The 25,948-nt window shown below is 34.4% G+C and overlaps 1 protein-coding gene and 1 long non-coding RNA gene across 2 annotated transcripts in view; one reads left to right on the forward strand and one right to left on the reverse strand.

Annotated features, from left to right (window-relative positions):
• Positions 1–22,954, reverse strand: part of LOC149796305 (uncharacterized) — a 40,720-nt gene extending 17,766 nt beyond the window's left edge. Inside the window, exon 1 of the long non-coding RNA XR_016421658.1 lies at positions 22,668–22,954. This is a non-coding gene — a long non-coding RNA (uncharacterized LOC149796305). The remainder of the gene's footprint in view (positions 1–22,667) is intronic.
• LOC149796306 (uncharacterized) lies at positions 1,059–25,572 on the forward strand. Its single transcript, XM_089960952.1, has 7 exons — positions 1,059–2,120; positions 8,216–8,294; positions 8,605–8,660; positions 10,801–10,994; positions 18,030–18,257; positions 18,806–18,889; positions 24,213–25,572. Exons 1-7 carry the CDS (start codon positions 1,963–1,965, stop codon positions 24,347–24,349), a joined length of 936 nt encoding a protein of 311 aa, XP_089817078.1. The 5' UTR covers positions 1,059–1,962; the 3' UTR covers positions 24,350–25,572.
• The last annotated feature ends 376 nt before the right edge of the window (positions 25,573–25,948 follow it).

The raw sequence follows: 25,948 nt of genomic DNA on the forward strand, positions 1-25,948 counted from the left end.
TTCTCAATTAAACAAAACCAGAACTCAAAAAGTGTACCCAGTACATTATGGATAGCCGTATGTGTAAAGATAGAAGTAGTTACAAATACAAAAGTTGTTTCGCACACTGCTCTAGGCCAATGGGACTTAACATTTCCAGTGGTTTTTGTTTGTTAATTATGCTTTCTAGCGTTAGCAGAGGACTCCTTTGACCGTTAGATTTTTTTTTTCTTTCTAAAGTATGTTTTCTGCACTAATCGGGGACTGTTTTGACATAGCCATAACATTTCATAAAGTACATTTGCACTCCTCCAAGTATGAATGGGATTAATGATAAACCGATCCTATACTGATTTTTGACCGTAAAGGTTACACCCATACAAGTTTTTCAGCTGTCGTTCATTTTTGAAAGATAGCTAACTTATTTTGAATGATAAACGCAGTGCATAGAGATATAATAACAGCAAGAGGAGAAAGTGTGCATTTTAACTGACAAACAAAACAAAAACAACGATGAACAAACTATGTTGTACTTAGATTTGAATATGTTACAAAAATAAACTCCCAAATAGTGTGAAAATACAGTAGTAAATAACCTAACATGCAATAGATAAAAAAATTAAAAAAGATCCCTTACAGTCCCCACTTCAGTTGCTGTTTATGTATAGTACAGGTGTGAGTAAGAAAACGGTCATATAATAGTACAGGTGTGAGTAAGAACACGTCAAAGAACAGTACAGGTGTGAGTAAGAACACTGTCATAGAACAGTCGTCACAAGTGTTTGCTTTTTGCATTATCATCCAAAGATATAAAAGTCTTTACCACACCCCGTTCTCAAACTTTACCAAAACCCGTTCTCGAACTTTAAGACAGCCCGTTATCCAGCTTCACCATAGCCTTTTCTCCAGCTTTGCGAGAGCACGTTCACCACCTTTACCACATCCTATTTTCAAGTTTTATCAAAGCCATTTCCGGTTCTTTAGCTTTACCACGGCCACTTCTCTAGAATTACCACAGCCTGATAAAGCAGGGGTGTCAAATGCGTATGCTGTGGCTAGCCAGATTTCATATCAGTGTATTTCGCTCGGGTTATACGTACGAAGATCTATGATAAGCATATAAATTCGACGCTAACAAGAGACCTGGTTTGCGACCAGACCAATGGGTCTGGTGGGTCGTATGTTTGTCACACAGTTAAGGCTTTAAGTAAATTAAGGATTTCATCACACCGATTAAATATCGAGACAGGTAGAGATATAGGAAACGAACGACATGAAAGGAAATGTGAACTTTTTGTAAATAGTGAGGTCGAAGATGAATATCATTTAGTCTCAATGTGTCCTCTCATTTAGAAAATCTTATATTGATCCTTGATACAGGCAGAAACAAAGCACGTGCAAACTACTTCAATTACTGAACAATTAAGACCTAACAACTGTACAATACCTTGGTAAATGTGCGTATAATGCATTTTCACTTAGAATATCTTATCATGCTGTCTAGATCACTCTCTGTCTTTGTTTGTCTGTCTGTCTGTCTGTGTGAGGAAATACATCACACGGATTTTCATCGCCGTTATTCATTCTTTTATTCATTAATTCATGCAACAGTGCGTTGTATATGAATTCTGTATTATACTGACTATGTACATTTTTGTATACCTCAAATCAACAAAATTATGTTCTGTTCTGTTATCCAACATTACCCCAGAACTTTATCCAGCTTCTGATGAAACTCTTATGAGGAACGTATCAGTCTAAATCTTAACAGAGTTATCTATCTTATGTTTCGCGATTTAAGATTTCACAGTTTGCAAGAGGATTTGAAAATAAACTGAATTGGCATTACTCGTTGCGGGGTAGGGGTAGGATGGACGTTGGATTTAGTTGGAAAACAATATATATTAATCTACCAGGTTAGGCGTGCTTCCCAATTTTCTTATAAAACGACTGTTCTTGATTGTGTGGTTTTTCAAGGACGTTATGCATAATAGTTTCGACAGATTACAAGGTGGGCCGGAAAGTGAGATCGAAACCATTGGACTTTTTGCTGAACGCCTAAAATATATAAAAGTGCAAGAGACCAAGTATGGCACATATCCGATGAGACCAGATCTTATTTTCATCAGGATGGCTTACAAGTAAGGTTTTCTTGCTTTCTCTAGAATTATTACTAATTTGTTGTTTGCTATACTTAAAAAAGTTAAAATATTCTCAGAGTTAATTGTTTATGCTTGTTTATTTTGTTTCAGAATTTCGTATCCAGATTATTATCTTTTTTGTAGGCTTTAACTGATAAGAAAACATTTGAAAGATATGTGCTTCTTCTTCTTCTTCGTCGTCTTCTTCTTCTTCTTTTTCTTCTTCTTCTTGTTCTTCGTCTTCTTCTTCTCCTTCTTCTTCTTCTTCTTCTTATTATTATTACTACTACTATTACTACTATTATTATTATTATTATTATTATTATTATTATTATTAACAATGGCTGCATGTAAAAGTTAACTGTCTTGCAGACCTTTTAAATGCTCTCACGATCATGTGTACTATTCTAGAGTTTTGGCCAATTCTTATAGTAATCCATGAACATACAGCATAACTCAGAAAAATGCATGCTAGTACTTTAAAAACCGAATTAGGAATGGCGCAAACAACAGGACTGATACAATTAAATTCAAATGTTTATTCCGATAAGCATGCATATGCTCATAGAATACATACTACACATAATAAGTGGTTATCAAATCATACACAGGCAACTTTAAAACCCCAATGCCCAATTTAACTAAAGTTTGGGAGATAGGAAATGAGTTGATAAAAAGTCGTCTGATATGAAGCATTCTTTGAAATAATCAAGCTGTTAGGTTAAACGACGTTCAAATTTACAGTTTAGAATTAAGAGGTGCCATCCACCTCCGGCCGCCTTTTGGTATGAGTGTCAGCTTCGGTTGCGGGAGGTCGCGGGTTCCAGCCCCGCCGAGTCATACCACAGACTTGTGAAAATGGTACTAACAGCTGCCTCGCTCGGCGCTCAGCATTAAGAGGTTAGTGTTAGGACTGGTCAGCCCGGTGTCAGGATAATGTGACTGGGTGGGACTTGGTGCGACATGTCTGCGGCATGATACCCTAGTGCTAGATATCACTATAAACTGCCACACTGCATACATCCAAACGATATAACAATATTTTTCAAAGCTACGTTAAAAATCCAAAACTCTCTCTCTCTCTCTCTCTCTCTCTCTCACACACACACACACACACACATATACACACACATACACAATCATAGGTGCTTCCCCTTAATTCAGTCAACGAAGTCGATCCTAATTCTGTTCTTTTCCCGGAGTGCTCCAAAAGCAGAGATGTGATACATTTGACAAATTCCGTCAGAGATTAATCTCATAATAACAGCATTGGCACGTTTAGGACCAATATCTTTCAAGATTCAGTATTATTCAGATGACTTGACATATACGACGCTTTGCACGTAACGGCGGCTTTGGGGCTTTAATGATTCAATGTACTTATGCATGAATAGTTAGATGTTAAATTAGTTTTCATGTAAGTTAGCATATACGGACATACGAAACGAAAATCATTTTCACCTTCAACAGCATCGTTTGCATAAAGCATGTAATATCTTTCACTTCTAATCTCAAATTATGAGAAGACACTCGGTGTTTTGTCAAAGCAGGTCGATGTTTATGGTTACACAATAATTTGATATAATCATTGAGACCAAAATCACCTTTAATATGTTTATATAGAGACAGTTGCCATGCAAGTATATAGACACTAACTGGCGACAGATACTTGTTAACTGTTTTAGGTCTGTAACGTTCGTTTCATAGAGGGTTATTCGCATAGTGCCAGGTCTGTAACGTTCGTTTCATAGAGGGTTATTCGCATATTGCCAGGTCTGTAACGTTCGTTTCATAGAGACTTATTCGCAGAGTGCCAGGCCTGCAAGGTTCGAATTATAGAGACTCGTTCCCGCCGTTTTAGGCCTATAACGTTCTTTTCATGGAGAGTTAGAGATAGAGAGGGATTCACAAGATTTGTCAACAACGTTCGGATTTGTTTAAAATGTCTCAGTTTAATCCCATGGTTTTTATAAAATAATATCTCCATTTAGTCCCATAATTTATGTAACAATGTCTCAATTTAGTCACATAATTTATATTAAAATATCTCATTTAAGTTCCACTATAAAATCAGTTACTAAGTAATGCATGAGATGAGCGTGCAGATAGCAATGTTATCAAATCGGTCAGCCAGGTCACCATGCTGACATAAATGACAGATGAATAACCACTGTAACTATCAAATACCTATATAAAGAACGGTCAGTTGAGAGATGTAAATCTAAGTTCCATTTTTTTCTCTCAATCAATTTTTCCCTCTCTATCTCTAACTCTCTTCAGTTTTAAAACCTTAGAAAGGAAATGTTAATGTTACTGCCAAGAAACAGTTCTCCATTTGGATATCTTTTTTCCTTTTGCTATAAATTATAAACGTAGAAAAACAAATTAATCACCTATTCAAAAGAACATTTAGCGCTTTCTGACTGGCTGAATGTGAATGATGACGTAAGACCCTGTGGATACTTACTTTTCGACATCACATTTTGCGATCAATCTTGATGTTTTACAGCATTAGAGTTTCAAAAGTTAGTTATAGACACGCAAGACGCTAATATCGCACACGAGAGCTACAGAGAATGGCATAAGCGATGGTAACACACACACACACACACACACACACACGTGCGTCATTCCAGAATTATCTGGCAAAGATTGATACACAGCAAACTGTATTATCATCCATGTTCTTAATGAGTACTTCTCAACAACAGATAAAACACTCCATGTAATTTTTCCGCATCCACTGTTGACACAAGAATTTGTTCTCTAAAGTAAAAAATAGTCGCTACTTGTCACGCACGACGTACGTTGAGACTTTGCTGAATGTTACTTGATATTTGCAACTCGCATGCCCTGAAACGTCGTGGGAAATACGAAATTTGAATCCGCGCAACACGTCACTACAAAAGCCAACCTGAAAATGGCCCTCTTTATCGTCTAATATGGTTTTCTAGCCAACCATCTTGAGCATCTTGTACGTATTGTTATTAAATGGTCTGGTATCTATGTTTGGTTTCAAGTCTGTTCATTGGATATCACAACGCGGTTCATAAAACACATGAAGGAAATCATAAACCCATGATTAAGAAGCAAAGCAGTCTCTCTCTCCTCTCTCTCTCTCTCTCTCTCTCTCTCCATGACCTTTCCCCGAATCCTATCGCCTATTTTTTTGCTCGTATAGGTTCTCATGGTACCTTATCTTTTCTTTCCTTATTTTCCTCTTTCTTTTTACTCTTTGATACCCTATCATAGCGGCGAAATTATCCTTAGCCACACCACTGTCGTTATTATTATTGTCTTCATCCGCCTCAACATTTCCTTTTTCTTTTGCTTGGCGACTGATTGGTAATAGGATGCACATTATGTATAAAGGCCAATTTACATCTGCAATTGTTTTTATGACTCGTGAAAAAACCTCAAAAAGAACGGAACATAATTCATGCAGTTCGAATAACGCGTCAGCTACTGTATTAGAGAGAAAACTCCAACGAGCCGGACTGGTATTCAGGACATTGCCCCTACTGCACCTCAGCCATTTTAGTTTGACATCGAATATAAAGCGCACGTCTTTACATAATGCTGACATTTCACATCTGTCGACGTGCGTATTTAGCCGCCATATATAACCTATCATATGCTGAAAAAAGGCATAAAAAGCAAACTTGACGGGCTAGATTCATTCATTCATTCATTCATTCATTCATTCATTCATTCATTTGTATAGCTTTTATTCTTCTTCTCCTTCGTCGTCTTCTTTTTATTATTATTATTATTATTATTGTTTAGGTTGATAGGCATAACGTTTCTATATATTATATATGCCAGAACACGTAACTACAGAATATACAGGGGGTGGCTCATTTTGATCTCTGGCAACACACTTTTCGTGAATTTACCTGATACATAAATTACACGAGGAACTTGTATATTATTTCATTTATACCGACATATATATATATATATATATATATATATATATATATATATATATATATATATATATATATATATATATATATCAGTAGGCGTTTTCTGCGCGATCAGATTCTGCAAAACAATGTCACATTACGATTCATGCATATATTATATATGTAGCAGTTCTCCCGCTTATGTTAGGACTCCTATTGAAAGTAATAGATGGCCCAAACCTCTCAATTTGTATTTTATCTAAGCTAGTACACTAAGCTAGATACTTATCGCCCAGTGATATACACTATCTAAGATACTCATTGCCTAGAAATAGGTAATTACTAAGGTACTAATTGCCTAGATATATGTAAAAGCTAGGATGCTTATTGCGTAGAGACATGCAATAGCTACGATACTTGTTGCCCAGAGATGTTTATTAGCTAAGATACTTATTGCCTAGAGAGATGTCATATTTAATAAACGCATTGCCTGGAGAGATGGAATAGTTAAGATATTCATTGCCTAGAGAGGTGTAGTAGCTAAGATACTCATTGCCTAGAGAGATATAATAGCTAAGATACTCATTGTCTACAGAGATGTAATAGTTATGATAGTTATTGCTTAGATATGTAATAGCTAAGATACTTATTGCCTAGAGATATAATAGCTAAGGTACTAATTGCCTAGATATATGTAATAGCTAGGATGCTTATTGCCTAGAGACATGCAATAGGTAAGATACGTATTGCCCATAAATATGTAATAGCAAAGATACTTAGTGTATATAGAGATGTAATAGCTGAGATAATCATTGCCTAGAGAGATGTAATAAGCTAAGATACTTATTGCCTAGATATATGTAATAGCTAAGGTACTAATTGCCTATAGAGATGTAAAAGCTAAAATACTCATTGCCTAGAGATATGTAATAGCAAAGATGTTTATTGCCTAGAGACATGTAATAGCTAAGATACTTATTGCCCAGGGATGTGTAATAGCTAAGATACTCATTGCATAGAGATATGTAATAGCTAAGATATTCATTGCCTAGTGAGATGTAATAGCTAAGATATTCATTGCTTAGAGATATGTAATATCTAGGATATTCATTGCCTATAGAGATGTAAAAGTTAAAATACTCATTGCCTAGAGATATGTAATATCAAAGATACCCATTGCCTAGTGAGATGTAATAGCTAAGATATTCATTGCCTAGAGATATGTAATAGCTAAGATATTCATTGCCTAGAGATATGTAATAGCTAAGATACTCATTGCCTAGAGATGTAATAGCTAAGGTACTCATTGCCTAGAGATATAATAGCTAAGACACTTATTGCCTAGAGAGTTGTAATAACTAAGATACTCATTGCCTAGAAAGTTGTAATATATAAGATTCTTATTGCCTAGAGATACAATAGCTAAGATACTTATTGCATAGAGAGATGTAATATCTAAGATACTTTAGAGATATGCAATAGCTAAGATATTCATTGCCTAGAGAGATATAATAGCTAAGATACTCATTGCCTAGCGAGATATAATAGCCAGTATGCTTATTGCCTAGAGATATGAACTAGCAAAGATACTTATTGCCTAGAGATATGTAATAGCAAAGATACTTATTTCCTAGAGAGATGTAATGGCTAAGATACTCATTACCTAGAGAGATGAAATAGCTATGATAATTATTGCCTAGAGAGATGTAATAGATATGATAGTTATTGCCAAGATATATGTAACAGCTAAGATAAGAGTACTCATTGCCTATATATATGTAATAGGTAGGATGCTAATTGTCTAGAGATATGCCAAAAATAGGATACTTATTTCCAAATGGCACTTATTATATCTGATAAAAGGTGACTGCTAGTACCACTTGTGTTCTATGTATAGCCTTTTCTTTTTTATTGAAATAATGGATTTTTATAGACTACGTATTTTGTTTTATTTATATATTCTAATAACTTCCTTTTGATTACATATATAATTACATAATATTTTATTTTAATTACTGCACAGGAAGTCGCATATACACTGGCAGAGAGAGAGAGAGATAGAGACATAGAGACAGACAGACAGACAGACAAAGGCAGAGACAGAGAGAGAGAGAGAGAGAGAGAGAGAGACAGGCAGACAGACAGACAGCGAGAGATCTGACCGATGATTTTTTTCTTCTATTGCAGTTTGATATCCGACATATATTTCACAGCACTCCATACGTGGTCGAGGCTCAGTTTCATTCATAAACTTCCTATATTATGTGTAAGTATCTGCTATTTTTATAACAATGTGATATGAATGAATAGTAAATAATATTCAATAAATCCATCTACCTGTCATTCTATCTTCCTGTCTGTATATATACGTATGACATTACTAAATAATGTGAAAATTTTATAATTTATATGAAAATGTTCTAAATTATATGCAAATTTTCTAAATTATGTGCATGTACACTATTTGTATAAGAATTGCATGCAACGCTAAATACGATTTAATCACAGAAATTGAAACTTAAATTGAAATAAAAAATGGTATAACTGATAAAATCTGATTATTATTTGTTCTTCAGATGTTTTTCCTCCTGGAATTATCGGCATCAATTCGACAAGGGGAAAAGGGTAGATAGTAAGTGTATCTATTCTTACTAGTAAGGATATCAACAAAGAAATATCCGAAACTTTAGCCAATAATATTAAACATACAATGTCATTCAGTCAACTGTCCACCTATTTTCCAAAATATAAATCCACCTGAAGAATAACATTTTCCCCGTTAATATTACTACTACTACTACTACTACTACTGCTACTACTACTACTACTAACAATAATAGTAATAGTAATAACACTAATACTAATAGTAGTAGTAGTAGTAGTAGTAGTATTAGTCACGAAATTATTTTATTATAGACTTTCATCTTCACCACTTCTCCTTCCGCCTCCGTTCAAGTCATTTGACGTATAATCAATTTATTAATGAGGAAAATTGATATATCGACACTCAATCCATTCATGAATACTTTTATATCGTTCAAACATATTCTTTTTTGCTACGTTATGCAAAAGGATTGTGGCAAAAATTTCTCACAACATTAGATATACCACATCCACATACATATATAGTGATACAAATTATTTAAAGATAACAAGCGGCAGGAGAAAAAAGAAACAACAAAATCAATAACACATCAGATGTGCCGATAATTAAAGGATAAAACTTAGAAAAATGAGAACAGAAGAAAGATATCCAAGACAAGACATTGAGACGGGCATTTCGTTAAGACGAACTATTATATTATATTTGGTTCTGATATATGTATCTAGGGCATAAAAAAATAGAACGATGTGTACTTTCTGAATCTGTACCACACTTGTGTAACGGGTTGTCTATCAGGAGATTGCTTTGTTTTTAACACGCTAAGTCGATTTCTGATACAATTATGAATAATATTGTATTTGCGATCATCAAAAAGATAATAGAAAGGAACACTATTGAATGGCGTGGTAATCCGTTTTGAATTTTAACAAATCGCTTTGACAATTTCAGGCAGGGTATTCCATATGAGAATAGAAGATCTAAGGAATTTTTTTATTATTTCAAGTCTGGCATTTAATATTGAGCCTTTTTGTTTATTACATAAGTTGCATTTTGACGTTTTGTTTATTACATGAGTTGTATTTTGACGTTTTGTCTATTACATAAGTTGCATTTTGACGTTTTGTCTATTACATAAGTTGCAATTTAACGTTTTGTCTATTACATACATTGTATTTTTGATGTTTTGTCTATTACATAAGTTGTATTTTGACGTTTCGTCTATTGCATATGTTGTATTTGAAAGTTTTTTCTTTTGTCTATTACATAAGTTGTACTTTGAGGCTTTGTCTATTAATTAAGTTGGATTATTTTGACGGTTCTCCAACCAATGGAGCAATCAGTTATTCTTTTTGCTTCAAAACAATACATCCTTTTATTTGAGGTGTTGTTGTTGTTGTTGTAGGGTTTAACGCCATTTTTGAGCACAAGATAGGCTATACATGGCGGCCAGTATTAATGGTGGAGTAAGAACCCGGGAAAACCCCAGAAAGAACCACCGACCCACGAGAAGCTACTGGCAAGCTTTCTCACATACCCACATTGGCCGAATCCGAGACTCGAACCCACGTAGACAGAGGTGAGATGGCAATGATCCGCAACGGAAAGCGCTTTAGACCACTCGGCCACTCGGGGCCCCTTATTTGAGGTGAAGAACTTTGATGTGCATCATCAATGTTAAAACCTCTTGATGTGCATCATCAATGTTAAAAACTCTTGATGTACATCATCAATGTTAAAACCTCTTGAAGTGCATCATCAGTGTTAAAACCTCTTGATGTGCATCATCAATGTTAAAACCTCTTGATGTGCATCATCAATGTTAAAACCTCTTGATGTGCATCATCAATGTTAAAACCTCTTGATGTGTATCATCAATGTTAAAACCTCTTGATGTGCATCATCAATGTTAAAACCTCTTGATGTGCATCATCAATGTTTAAACCTCTTGATGTGCATTATCAATGTTAAAACCTCTTGATGTGCATCATCAATGTTAAAACCTCTTGATGTGCATCATCAATGTTAAAACCTCTTATTCTCGTTAAAAGTCTGAGACTTTCTGGTACCGTCGTTTCATGAATTCTTGTCTAGGCTTCCTCATTTATTTGTTATTTGTGATTTATTACTTTTTCACTTATTTATATGTTTTCTTCTGATTTTTCTTCAGCTTGTACAAGGACGACCTAGGGTTTGAGAGGTACTGTCATTATTGTCCACCCATTGCCATGTACAACACTGAAAACAATGTGTTATATCAAGAACCGAGATGCTTCAAGAACAATTATCCATTCCATGAAAAATGCGATCAGGAAGAGCTGGAAAAACAACTCCTACCTATTTGTAGATTTGGGACGCTACCTAGTAAGTAGAAACCTTTTGTAAATCAGGGACACTACCATGAAGACAGTGACCTATTTCTTAATATGGGACACTACCTTGTAAGTAGCGCCATATTTGTTAATTTAGGACATTGCCATGTAAATAGCGCCCTATTTGTAAATATGGGACACTACCTTGTAAGTAGCGACCTATTTGTAAATATGGGACATTACCTTGTAAGTAGCGACCTATTTGTAAATAAGGGACACTACCTTGTAAGTAGCGACCTATTTGTAAACATGGGACACTGTCTTGTAAGTAGAGACTTATTTGTAAATATGGGACATTGTCTGATAAGTATTATGCTGCCATTCATTTTAATAATTTATGGAATACAAATAACAACATAGTTTGTTTTCAAGTAAAGATTCATTTTTATACTTTTAGAGAAATCTTTTGTGAAACGTTTGTTAGAATTTAAGCCATACAATTATTTGATGTTACTTGTGCTGAGATTTGTACTTTATTGATTTCATTTTGAATTCTTACATAGAGGTGAAGTCAACAAATATTTTAGACAGACTCGTTTAAATTCAGATTGACAGATATTAGACAGACTCGTTTACATTAAGATTGACATATATTAGACAGACTCGTTTACATTAAGATTGACATATAGTAGACAGACTCGTTTACATTAAGATTGACAGATAATAGACAGACACGTTTACATTCAGATTGACATATATTAGACAGACTCGATTCCATTAAGATTGACAGATATTAGACAGACTCGATTACACTAAGATTGACAGATATTAGACAGACACGTTTACATTCAGATTGACAAATATTAGACAGACTCGTTTACATTCAGATTGACAGATATTAGACAGACTCGTTTACATTCACATTGACAGATATTAGACAGACTCGTTTACATTAAGATTGACATATTAGACAGACTCGATTACATTCAGATTGACAGATATTAGACAGACTCGATTCCATTAAGATTGACAGATATTAGACAGACCCGATGACATTAAGATTGACAGATATCAGACAGACACGTTTACATTCAGATTGACAGATATTAGACAGACTCGATTACATTAAAATTGACATATTAGACAGACTCGATTATATTAAGATTAACAGATATTAGACAGACACGTTTACATTCAGACTGACAGACATTATACAGATTCGATTACATTAAGACTGACATATTAGACAGACACGTTTACATTCAGATTGACAGATATTAGACAGACTCGTTTACATTAAGATTGACCGATATTAGACAGACTCAATTACATTAAGATTGACAGGTATTAGACAGACACGTTTACATTCAGATTGACAGATATTAGACTCGATTCCATTAAGACGGACATATTAAACAGACACATTTACATTCAGATTGACAGATGTTAGACAGACTCGATTACATTAGTTTGACATATTAGACAGACTCGATTACATTAAGATTGACAGATATTAGACCGACACGTTTACATTAAGATTGACAGATATTATACAGACTCGTTTTCATTAAGATTGACATATTAGACAGACTCGATTACATTCAGATTGACAGATATTAGACAGACTCGATGACATTAAGATTGACAGATATTAGACTCGATTCCATTAAGACGGACATATTAGACAGACACATTTACATTCAGATTGACAGATGTTAGACAGACTCGATTACATTAGTTTGACATATTAGACAGACTCGATTACATTAAGATTGACAGATATTAGACAGACACGTTTACATTAAGATTGACAGATATTATACAGACTCGTTTTCATTAAGATTGACATATTAGACAGACTCGATTACATTCAGATTGACAGATATTAGACAGACTCGATGACATTAAGATTGACAGATATTAGACAGACACGTTTACATTCAGATTGACAGATATTAGACTCGATTCCATTAAGACTGACATATTAGACAGACACATTTACATTCAGATTGACAGATGTTAGACAGACTCGATTACATTAGTTTGACATATTAGACAGACTCGATTACATTAAGATTGACAGATATTAGACAGACACGTTTACATTAAGATTGACAGATATTATACAGACTCGTTTTCATTAAGATTGACATATTAGACAGACTCGATTACATTCAGATTGACAGATATTAGACAGACTCGATGACATTAGGATTGACAGATATTAGACAGACACGTTTACATTCAGATTGACAGATATTAGACTCGATTCCATTAAGACTGACATATTAGACAGACACATTTACATTCAGATTGACAGATGTTAGACTCGATTACATTAGTTTGACATATTAGACAGACTCGATTACATTAAGATTGACAGATATTAGACAGACACGTTTACATTAAGATTGACAGATATTATACAGACTCGTTTTCATTAAGATTGACATATTAGACAGACTCGATTACATTCAGATTGACAGATATTAGACAGACTCGATGACATTATGATTGACAGATATTAGACAGACACGTTTACATTCAGATTGACAGATATTAGACAGACTCGATTCCATTAAGATTGACAGATATTAGACAGACTCGATTACATTAAGATTGGCAGATATTAGACAGACACGTTTACATTGAGATTGACAGATATTAGACAGACTCGATTACATTAAGATTGACGTATTAGACAGACACGTTTACATTCAGATTGACAAATATTAGACAGACTCGATTACATTAAGATTGACATATTAGACAGACACGTTTACATTCAGATTGACATATATTAGAGACTCGATTCCATTAAGATTGACATATATTAGACAGACTCGATTGCATTAAGATTGACATATTAGACAGACTCGATTACATTAAAATTGACAGATATTAGACAGACACGTTTACATTCAGATTGACAAATATTAGACAGACTCGTTTACATTCAGATTGACAGATATTAGACAGACTCGTTTACATTCACATTGACAGATATTAGACAGACTCGTTTACATTAAGATTGACATATTAGACAGACTCGATTACATTCAGATTGACAGATATTAGACAGACTCGATTCCATTAAGATTGGCAGATATTAGACAGACCCGATGACATTAAGATTGACAGATATCAGACAGACACGTTTACATTCAGATTGACAGATATTAGACAGACTCGATTACATTAAAATTGACATATTAGACAGACTCGATTATATTAAGATTAACAGATATTAGACAGACACGTTTACATTCAGACTGACAGACATTATACAGATTCGATTATATTAAGTCTGACATATTAGACAGACACGTTTACATTCAGATTGACATATATTAGACAGACTCGTTTACATTAAGATTGACCGATATTAGACAGACTCAATTACATTAAGATTGACAGATATTAGACAGACACGTTTACATTCAGATTGACAGATATTAGACTCGATTCCATTAAGACGGACATATTAAACAGACACATTTACATTCAGACTGACAGATGTTAGACAGACTCGATTACATTAGTTTGACATATTAGACAGACTCGATTACATTAAGATTGACAGATATTAGACAGACACGTTTACATTAAGATTGACAGATATTATACAGACTCGTTTTCATTAAGATTGACATATTAGACAGACTCGATTACAGTCAGATTGACAGATATTAGACAGACTCGATTCCATTCAGATTGACAGATATTAGACAGACTCGATGACATTAAGATTGACAGATATTATTCAGACACGTTTACATTCAGATTGACAGATATTAGACTCGATTCCATTAGGACTGACATATTAGACAGACACATTTACATTCAGATTGACAGATGTTAGACAGACTCGATTACATTAGTTTGACATATTAGACAGACTCGATTACATTAAGATTGACAGATATTAGACAGACACGTTTACATTAAGATTGACAGATATTATACAGACTCGTTTTCATTAAGATTGACATATTAGACAGACTCGATTACATTCAGATTGACAGATATTAGACAGACTCGATTCCATTCAGATTGACAGATATTAGACAGACTCGATGACATTAAGATTGACAGGTATTAGACAGACACGTTTACATTCAGATTGACAGATATTAGACAGACTCGATTCCATTAAGATTGACAGATATTAGACAGACTCGATTACATTAAGATTGGCAGATATTAGACAGACACGTTTACATTGAGATTGACAGATATTAGACAGACTCGATTACATTAAGATTGACATATTAGACAGACACGTTTACATTCAGATTGACAAATATTAGACAGACTCGATTACATTAAGATTGACATATTAGACAGACACGTTTACATTCACATTGACAGATATTAGACAGACTCGATTGCATTAAGATTGACATATTAGACAGACTCGATTACATTAAGATTGACAGATAATAGACAGACACGTTTACATTCAGATTGACAGATATTAGACAGACTCGTTTACATTCAGATTGACATATATTAGACAGACTTGTTTACATTCAAATTGACAGATTGTAGACAGACTCGTTTACATTCAGATTGACAGATATTAGACAGACTCGTTTACATTCAGATTGACATAATGGACAGACACGTTTACATTCAGATTGACAGATATTAGACAGACTCGTTTACATTCAGATTGACAGATATTAGACAGACTCGTTTACATTCAGGTTGACAGATTTTAGACAGACTAGTTTACAGTCAGATTGGCAGACACTCTAATTTTCTCCATTGCCGAATTAGGCTTTTTCTTGTTTCACTAACAACAATAAAATGGTAAAAGTGTGTGCATGTTTGCTGATCTATCTTCCCTGTGGCATTGTTACATGTACCAGCAAGAGGCCATTAAGATTTGCACACACACACACACACTCGCGCGCGTATAGGGCAGATCACCTCACATTAGATAATTGTGATCCTTGTATAATACATCATGGTAGACAGAGAATAGCGTGCATAAAGATATGTTTTTGTAAATTTCCGCTTAGTGCATTTTGTGTTAATTAATTTGGGTCCTAGTAAGACTAGTTATGAAACTCTTTAACGAGCCGTTTTCTTTAATTAATTGATCATAACAATGCAGTAATGCACACACAATTTATGTTCGAAAATTTAATCTTTTCGTAAGAAGATTATAAACCTCAGGTTTAGTTCCCATTATTAATAAATCATTTTTGAAACGTAAGTTCATTCCATGAACACATTGAAAGTGTTTGTTTTCTCAATTATATGCACGACTGCTATATATTAAATTGTATTATATTGAACATACGCACTTACTGTCACGTTAGGATTATTCCAATGTATGCACTTATAGTTAAAGTAAGGATTATTCCAATGTATGCATTTATAGTCAAGTTAAGGAGTATTCAAAAATAGATGTTCAGAATCTTACTTAGTCCAGTGGACAGAATAGTCCAGTGGACAGAAGTATAATTATCTTTCAGTGTAATCAAAGACTTCAACGATATGTCCTATCTTCTTTGCTTGCTTAACATCTGATCAGAGAAATTTGTAGTTTGAAAATGTATACAATTTAAGTAATCTGGTGTTCTTATCCTACCTACTCTCTAGTTAATATACAGGCACACAAAAACGTAAATCTTACTATTCATCAATTGCAACAAAGAAAAATGCGGTATATATAGAGCGCCACACTGCAGAATGTTTCTAAAGGTTGTTCACATAGCTGTAATACAAACATGGGTCTATATATCAGCAGTAACAATGTCATGAAAACGTACAAAAATAGATCACAGCAACCCATTTTAGTACATTAGATGCTCAGTACAAGCGCACACAGCTGTGACTGAGAAATGGATCCTGCACAGACATATAAAAAATAGCTGCATCATTAAATGTTTGTCACTGTGGCCTTCTTTGTGAACACAAGGAGTTTTGGCTCCCAGCTTGGACCAAAATATCAAGCTCCATTGCTTTAAGGCCATCGCTGGAAACATGCTAATCAATTAATGTTCTCTCAATGTCTTCAAAAATCTTGTATTGCAGGCGAGAATAAAAAATAATGTAATCGAAAATAAAAAAGACCTTTTATGCAAAATGCCTATAAGTACTTTTAAAATTGCAATCGACTATTTCATTTTTCTATTCGATAAAATAGAGAAAACAAATAATTATCAAAAGCATCAGGAAATAAAGCTAAAATTGGTGTAGTCCAGACCTGGATATATATATATATATATATATATATATATATATATATATATATATATATATATATATATATATATATATATATATACTCAACATCTGCAAGGGCAGGTTGTTAATATTGCAATGTCCCATCTAATACCATTTACTTAAAGAAATCAGAGTTGCTCAGGAGTAATTCCTGCTACCTAAAGAAACCAAATGAGTTGAGGAAAGGTCAAAGGTCAAAGCAGTAATCATAGCTTGATTTCTTAAATATTTGAATTTAGGTCACAGGTGAATGTATTTTATTATGTCAACTCGTCAAGCAAGCTAAAGCTAGCACTAAGGTAAACTGGAGAATCGTAATTCATTTCAATTTGGAATCGAACCTGGGAAATGTTGCCACGAAGGTTCGATGCGCCCTGGGGCTGTGTTCTTAAGGTGCGCTCATCCTTTGTTACAGCGAACAGTTTTTATATCAGTTGCCACTCTTCTTTTCCTTTACCTAAGTGTTTTGAAGAAACGTTCCCGTTACACTAAAGTGAAAGTGAAATACCTTGAAAAGTTCAGCTTGCAATTTAACAAACAAACAAACAAACAAAATTAAGAAACAGAAAAAGCAAACAAGCAAATAAAAGAAAATAGCATCAACAACATCAGCAAGAAAAGACAAGACAAGAGGACGGTACCTCCTTCGCGTGATATCTGTGCCCCCAACCCACAATCCCGTCGAGCCGGCACTGAACCTGTGCACCTTATAACGGCCCATAGATAGATAGATAGATAGATAGATAGATAGATAGACAGACAGACAGACAGACAGATAGATAGATGATAGATAGGTAGATAGATAGATAGATAGATAGATAGATAGATAGAACAACTTATTTTTCAGCTTGTCCTTTGCTTAAAAACCCAGAAGATGGCCATTGGAACTGTTCTTCGAGCTTCGTTCACAACAAAACGTATGATGGCAACCACATGCCGGTATATACAATATGTCAACTGAAGTGTGACCCAGGCTTCAATCCGACAGGGATTGCTTACAGATATTGCAGGGAAAACAGGCACTGGGACCTAGATCCCAACACAGTCGCTTGTCACATGTTAACTGATGAACCAGGTATTTTACTTTTGTTTTCAGAAACGCAGTCACCCTAAGGGGTGGGGGGAATGAAATGTAAATAAAAGAGCATCTATCTGTTCATGGTAACGAGGCAGAAGGACTTAAATTTAAAAAAAAGGAAACTATGTAATTCTCGACTGCTGTTTTAGAAAGTTTAAATTATTTTAAAGTGAAGTTATAATAAATTCATTTTAAGAAGAAAGTCTATCAGCTTCGATCCTAAAATACTCTTTAGTTGACATAATGTCAAGACATCCACAAGTGTCTCGATTGTTGCTACGTTTTGTTTATGTCTTTATAATTGATCAGTTTGGTCAAGTGCTACTTCTTAGACTCTCCGAAAGGTCTGTGAATGTCTGATAATCAACTTCGAGGAACACGCATCGATTTTATTTTTGTAAGTCAGAAACTGTGATTTTACTACACAGATCAGTGTTAGATAAATAATGATACGACCTGAAAGAACATTCCATTGCTTACATTTTAGAGCTCTACCAAAATTCAAGATAAAATGAAGCAGACATGTTCTCAAAATTTAATTTAAGATACGAACGAAAAACCGTCAGATGAGACAGAGGAAACTGAGCCCTCAATAATAAGACTGGCTTCCGGTAGACAAAGGCATACAGGTACGAGTATGACTACATGATTTTTTAAAATTTATTTCTCTGAGAAAAATATGCATTTATGTTTTAGTTTTTCAAAACAAAGTTTTATTATTGTTTAATCTCAAAGGTTTTGCCTAGTTTTTGGAACTACTATGCGGTAAAAATAGGATGTCAAACATACTGTATTTCCAATGGACCTGGGCGTTTCTTGCCACTCTGATTCCACACATTGTCAGGGTGCACTTATACGGTACGGTTTGTTATCGAAACGAAAGCAAAATTACAACCCTTCCAAAAACAAAATTTGCAACCTATAAAACTTTGTTTTTCAATGACTTTTACATACAGAAAGTCTTAATTATTATTTGAGCTACTAATTGGTTTTAGTTACCAACATGTCTCTGAATGGACCTTCGGTAATTGTAACAATGCGAATATTCTCATTTAGATGCAAAATGAAATTAAAGATATTTGTAAATATATTCGCTGTTTTTAATTATCTTGGTCATTTAGTCTGTTTCGTCTTCCATCTCTGTGAAATGGAAAGTCAATTATGGGCTTGGGAAAGGAGATACAAAAGTGAAATGAAGACGATGCACCTTAAACTCTGGGACACAAGGCGACACTGTACATGCCAAGTCAAATAAGTTAAAATGAAAATCAAACATAGCAATACCAGTGCTACGCTTCAATCGGAATATCGCTAGGCCGTTTCCGCCGGATAGTGAAATAACCTATGACGTGGTTGTATGAATACACATTAGTTTTATATGTTTAGTCATTCGCCTCTGCCGGAGTGCACCTCATGTTACGACATCAAAAGCTGAAGTTATTCCGACTATGACGGTCTTCTTCCACTGCCATTTTGTTCCATGTGAACGAAGTTGTTCAGAATATAGTTCTAAGCGTAGCGAATCGTATTCGAGGATTATTTCACGACCTGACCAAATGTTCCGATTTTGATGCACGTAAGCAGGTACGGTTAGGTACGCTGTACCGTTAATACATTTATTACCTGTACGACCGTACCGGGAAGATCGGGCGGGGCGTTTGTACCATACTAGTAAGAGTTAAAATCTACTTGAACCACTGGCCATTAAAAAAATTAAATATAATATTTATGTCAGGCAGGAAGAATTTCGTAAGATCAATTTAGATGCAATTTTGTTGAGGTCGTTTCATGCCGTGCACTTTAGGATGGTATAATCTCGATGATGGCAACAAGTACTCGATGATAATCGACTTAAACTGGCAATTGAATATCATAAATCTCTGTCCCTTGATTGGTGAGTTAGTCATATAATCCACATAACTCTAACGTCATTATATAACGGTTATTTTTAGAAAGTACTCCCTGAAATGTAGTGCCTGGTTGGTATGAACTAATAATGTGTACCATTTTCAAATATGTCGGTTGATAATACCTGAGGTATCAGTAGCACCGAAAGTGTGACGTAGATGACACATACTCATGCATGGTTGTCTTCGTGCTTTAAAGCATATCCACACAAGTAAGCTTTTAGTGCCAAGCCTATTAGACCTTGTGCAAAGAAACACCACAGCAAATGATCCTGACTGTACATTTGATATGATTCAAATGCACACCCTTTTGGGCGTGAGTACAGCACGCTAAATACCGCGAAACGCATTTGGTACATTAGTCATCTTGTGACATGGCCAGTTCTATATTTCCAGTACCTAAAGGGTACCTCAAGGATCGAAATGAAATAGAATCGGTTGCATTAAAACAATCCCCAAATGGTTCCAGTTTATACTTCACTGTCCCCCACTCACCCCCACCCCGACTGATATTTTGCATAATCCCCTATATGGCATTAGCAGGCCGAGTCTACGTTATCACGCCAATGCATACTACCTTACCATCCTGGGTTTGGATAAGAGCTAGAGGGAGCCAGTCTATTCGTTCATGAAGGGGACATAAGCCTGTATTATGCAACTATTAAACAACTTGTTAACTTTACTAAACAAATAGCAAACTACGCTGAAGAAACGAATATTCCTGTTCGTGAAAAATTACTTTAGGCCGACTGTTTGACTTAGTGCCAAGGGTATTATACCCAGCTTAAAGGAGACCGGGAGCGATAGACAAGAACTCTACTGAAATTCGTCTTATAATCAGGGACTACATGCGTGCCTCATTTTTACCGTAGGGAAGCTAAGTATTTACAGCTGGGCTAGTCAATAATTTGAAAACAATAGGCACTTGATATATGTTCTCATAGGTATGACTATTTCATGTCTTATCTTTGAAACGCTTTGTTCCTTGGGTGTTCGACGGCGGTGTCATGGAGTTGTACGTTTTATGTTTGATAAAAGCAGCACCCTTCCAAAGCAAATTATATGTATACATTGGATAAGAATGGTATAAAGAAATCAATAGTGTTTGGAGGAGCAAGTTTGAAGTTGCATAAGTTTCATGTTTGAGGAAGACAAGTTCTAATTCCGTTTCGTACAGAGCTGTAGGCGTTTCCAAATGACGCTAATATAGCAACGGATACATGTCCAATAAATGGAGTTGTTGGCGTTTCCCAATGACGCTGACTTAGCAACGGAAACATGTCCAATAAATGGAATATTAGGTGCTGCCCAATGACTTTGACATAGCTACGGATACATGTCCAATAAATGGAGTGGTGAGTGTTTCTCAATGAAGCTGACACAACAACGGATACATGTCCAATAAATGGAGTGGTGAGTGTTTCTCAATGAAGCTGACATAGCCACGGATACATGTCCAATAAATGGAGTGGTGAGTGTTTCTCAATGAAGCTGACATAACAACGGATACATGTCCAATAAATGGTTATGCCAATATAAAGGCCACCTAAGGAATTATAAAACAGTGTAGTGAGTTGCGCATATACATGTGTGTGTGTGTGTGTGTGTGTGTGTGTGTGTGTGTGTGTGTGTGTATGATATGTACGCTGTATCAGTGATATACCACGAGATGTATACATTTTTCATTAAGAGGAAACGAGGCTTGCCGAATTGCTTTTTAATGACAAATTTACACAAGTGGTACAGCGTACATACTATTCCTATATTTTACATCACATACAAATGCATATATTGGCCCGTTGAACGGAGTTCAGATTTACTACTGGCAGCTGTGTATTGACCGAGTTAATACACTCCTCACATCGCTGCCGAGAGTGTCCGCTATAAAATGTAGTTCTGTTACTTTTGTGGCATTTCACAATCACCTTTGCATATTGATAAGTTGACTGTTTTATTTTTCTTTAGTTTAATTTATTCTTTACACTGATTGAATCTATTTAATACACACTTATGATTTAAATATGAAAGATGGTTTCAATGATAAAAGTAGAGCACTATAAACACATGGTTAGCTATGCCATTCACATCAACACTCAGCCATTCACGTATCGTCGCATGGAATTTTATGTGGAAACTAAGCAAAATAACGAACCGATAAGAAGTAATTAAAATAGTTTGCTATATGTACAGTTGATCTAAGTCATTATTCTGCTTTAATAAAAGTCCTATCGACCATAAAAACACTCGCTCTCTCTCACCCCCTTTTGTCGGTTTGACTTTAAAACTAATCTCTGTCTCTCTCTGTCTCTCTCTCCCCCCCCCCCATATCCTTTGGTCGGTTTGAGTTAACTTTTACCATAATTCGTAAGTCCAGAGACGCGTATCTTGCTATGATGGTCCGGGGGGGGGGGGGGTCATATGTAATTAATAATTTTTTACAACATTACAGTAGTTCTAAGAAACAACAACAAAACATTAAATACATCACCGAGAAATTTACCTTAGAATGTCGACAGAGCTGGCAACTTTGTCATCATCTTCATCATCATCATCATCATCAGTCTCTTGACCTAGTGTGGTCGTCGAAGCGCTGTGCTGCTGAACATCTGACCAGCTCCCTCCACTTGTATCATTGATTATATAAACAATGTAGATAAATCCCAAGAAAATGCACACATACCGTTACGACGAATTATATTACTGTAGCTTACTTGGTGCAAGTTCAATTTCAAGATTTTCATCCACCACAAGTTCTTTTTCTCTCTCACTCGAGCATTCTACGTTGGTTTTTTTTTTCGTTATGCATGCGGGGGTGGGGGTGGGGTGGGGGTGGGGGGGGTGGCGTGTGCAGAAAGCAGAAAGCATTACAATGAAATTGTGTTCCATATTAAATTCATGTAGCAAAGGGGAATTATTAACACTTTTGATCGTTATTTGCATACGTCAATAATGATTAATGTTTGGAAATTTAGCATTGATCTAGAATCAATAGCACACGGTTACGAGAATGTTTATATATGCGTATTCTTGCGTCATGGGTGGATCACAAATTGGTATACCAATAGTATTGATATATCCATTTGCTTTATACCAACACTTTCAATGTCATGTTATGCTTAATGTATGTGGTATAAATTATATTATATTATATTATATTATATTATATTATATTATATTATATTATATTATATTAAAAGGTACTATTTAAGAATAGCCCAGCTGTCTGACTTATTTTGAAGTAACTGACTGGCATTGCGTGTGACAGTATGGAGATGTGACTATTTTTGTTGACATAAAATACTGTTTTCGTCAAACACTGATGGATCGCAATATCTGAGTTTTTTGGGAAAGTGTTGGTGCAATGCCAGTCTGCGGTTTCAAGGCTATAGGGAGTAGTGGAAAATACGGACGTTATTAACTTATCTACTATCTCCGATTTAATTTCACTGACAATTAAATGGAATTACAAAGCGTGGGAACTGGATTTGTAAAGGAGAGAGTATATATTTTTGCAGTCTAGAACTAATTTGATTGCAAAGACTGTATATTTGAGAGCCAAATAATATGTTAATATAAGGCTGACTCAGCATTAATTATACCGCTTTAGATATTTCAAGATAAAACGAGAAATAGTACAAGTATTCACGTCATTACGATCAATACCGTAACAGATTACATCATCATTAGTCTGTGGCGTAACTTTCATTAACTAAAATTAGAGTGGCTCGATTTATTCCCACCCGCGTGATTTAAAAAAAAATGGAATTTTAATTATGATAGTTACATTTATGTTTGCACAAAACGACGTTTTTAGCCATTGTTCATTGTTAGAATCCGTATTAAATCAGAATACTGAATTTTAAACCTATACCTATTCCTCTTAGATAAATATATTTGCGGGCGGATTCGTTCTCTGCCACTGCAAGATACATTTGAATAGCAATGGTTTTCAATAAAATCAAACGCAGTTACATATATTAAAAATTGAAATGTATTTTGTATTTGTTAATATATACTGATCTCCATATCTCCATTTCTATTGAAGGTCATCGGAAGGTAAATCGAAGAGAGAGTAAAAAGTTATTGCAGATTCTGAGACTGGAAAGAAAACTGGTCAACCTGAAGCTTGCTATGCTGAGTGAACATAGAAGACAAAATATAAAAAATATTTTATTAAGATGACATCATGGATATACCAATATATGCTTGCCAAAAGTTAAAAACTTCTAAATCAGTGACTGAGCACTGACTCGGAACAAAATGTTGGCACTTAAAGTTTTTAACCCGATTCAAAGCTAGGAATTTTGAGTTTTTATTGTAATAATTTGCAATGGCAAATCACTTTAGAAATAGTGGTCTTAGGTGTATGTGTAAGTGTGCAGTTTGATCCACAGCGTGATGTATATTGTAACTAAAAAAGGAATTTTACAAGAAAGGAACAATGTCCTTGTGATTTTTCCAGTTTGGCTGTTTTCTTTTATAACCACTTCCTGCGTCCTTCGTACTTCCCCATCGGATTTAACTAATGCCAATAAACACATTTCTATTAGATGGAATACGATGATCTGCGCAATAAAGAACGAGCTATGTCGTCCAAAACCTCTAAGATTCACATTCTCTATGCAAAAATATTTCTTTTAAAATGGACGGAACCTTTCAGTCTTTAATGTGATTCTCTCACTTAACTGTATTAGTATATTCAAAAATAAACTAATAACTAATCGCAAATATAATAATAATACCCATAATATAACCAATCCCCGCAGATGTCACAATATTACTCATAATAATAGCAAAAAACCGCAAAAAGAGCGACACTTTTAACCATAAATGTAATAAACAAACGCACAACCATAATATTACAAATAAATGTAATAAATAAAACACACATGCCAAATATTGCATATAAATGTATTAAATAACAACAAATGCCACAATATAACACATAATTATAATCAATAAACGTAAATTCCATAATATTGCTCATGATTATAGCAAAAAAAAAACCAAAAGAAAAACACTATTAACCATAAATGTAATAAACAAACGCAAAACCACAATATTGCAAAAAAATGTAATAAATAAAACACACATGCCAAATATTACATATAAATGTATTAAATAACAACAAATGCCACAATATAACACATAATTATAATCAATAAACGTAAATGCCATAATATTACTCATGATTATAGCAAAAAAAAACCCAAAAGAAAAACACTATTAACCATAAATGTAATAAACAAATGCAAAACCACAATATTGCAAAAAAATGTAATAAATAAAACACACATGCCAAATATTACATATAAATGTATTAAATAACAACAAATGCCACAATATAACACATAATTATAATCAATAAACGTAAATGCCATAATATTACTCATAATTATAGCAAATATTTACAAATGCCACAATAATACTAATAAATGTAATAAAAACCACAAATGTTACAATATGTAATAAATAACCTCAAATGTCACAATATGACCCGCAAATGCAATAAATAAATAAAAGCAAATATCAGTGTTACCCATAATTATAAATAACTGCATAAATCGTAAGTTAGATGAAACTCACCCATACAACGTAAATTTATCAATGGAAGCGCTGATTAAAGATGTCTTGCACAATTTTCATTTGATCTGAATAACCGTAAATCATGACTTTTTAAATTAAAAAATAAATAATTTAGCAACAATTCAAAGAACAAAAACTAAATTAAAACAAGAATACTTCCATAAGCATGAAATTTCTGTTAAAAATGCGAAAAGG

This window comes from Sinohyriopsis cumingii, chromosome 6 (genome assembly GCF_028554795.1).
Source record: "Sinohyriopsis cumingii isolate HCF-2022 chromosome 6, ASM2855479v2, whole genome shotgun sequence".
Lineage (NCBI taxonomy): Eukaryota > Metazoa > Mollusca > Bivalvia > Unionida > Unionidae > Sinohyriopsis > Sinohyriopsis cumingii.

Bases quoted from the DNA above. Each gene is read 5' to 3' on its own strand.
- LOC149796306 (XM_089960952.1), top strand. From the start codon at position 1,963: ATGCATAATAGTTTCGACAGATTACAAGGTGGGCCGGAAAGTGAGATC. The intron at 8,295-8,604 runs GTAAGTATCTGC...TTTGTTCTTCAG, and splicing joins ATAAACTTCCTATATTATGT to ATGTTTTTCCTCCTGGAATT. The intron at 18,890-24,212 runs GTACGAGTATGA...TTTCTATTGAAG, and splicing joins CGGTAGACAAAGGCATACAG to GTCATCGGAAGGTAAATCGA.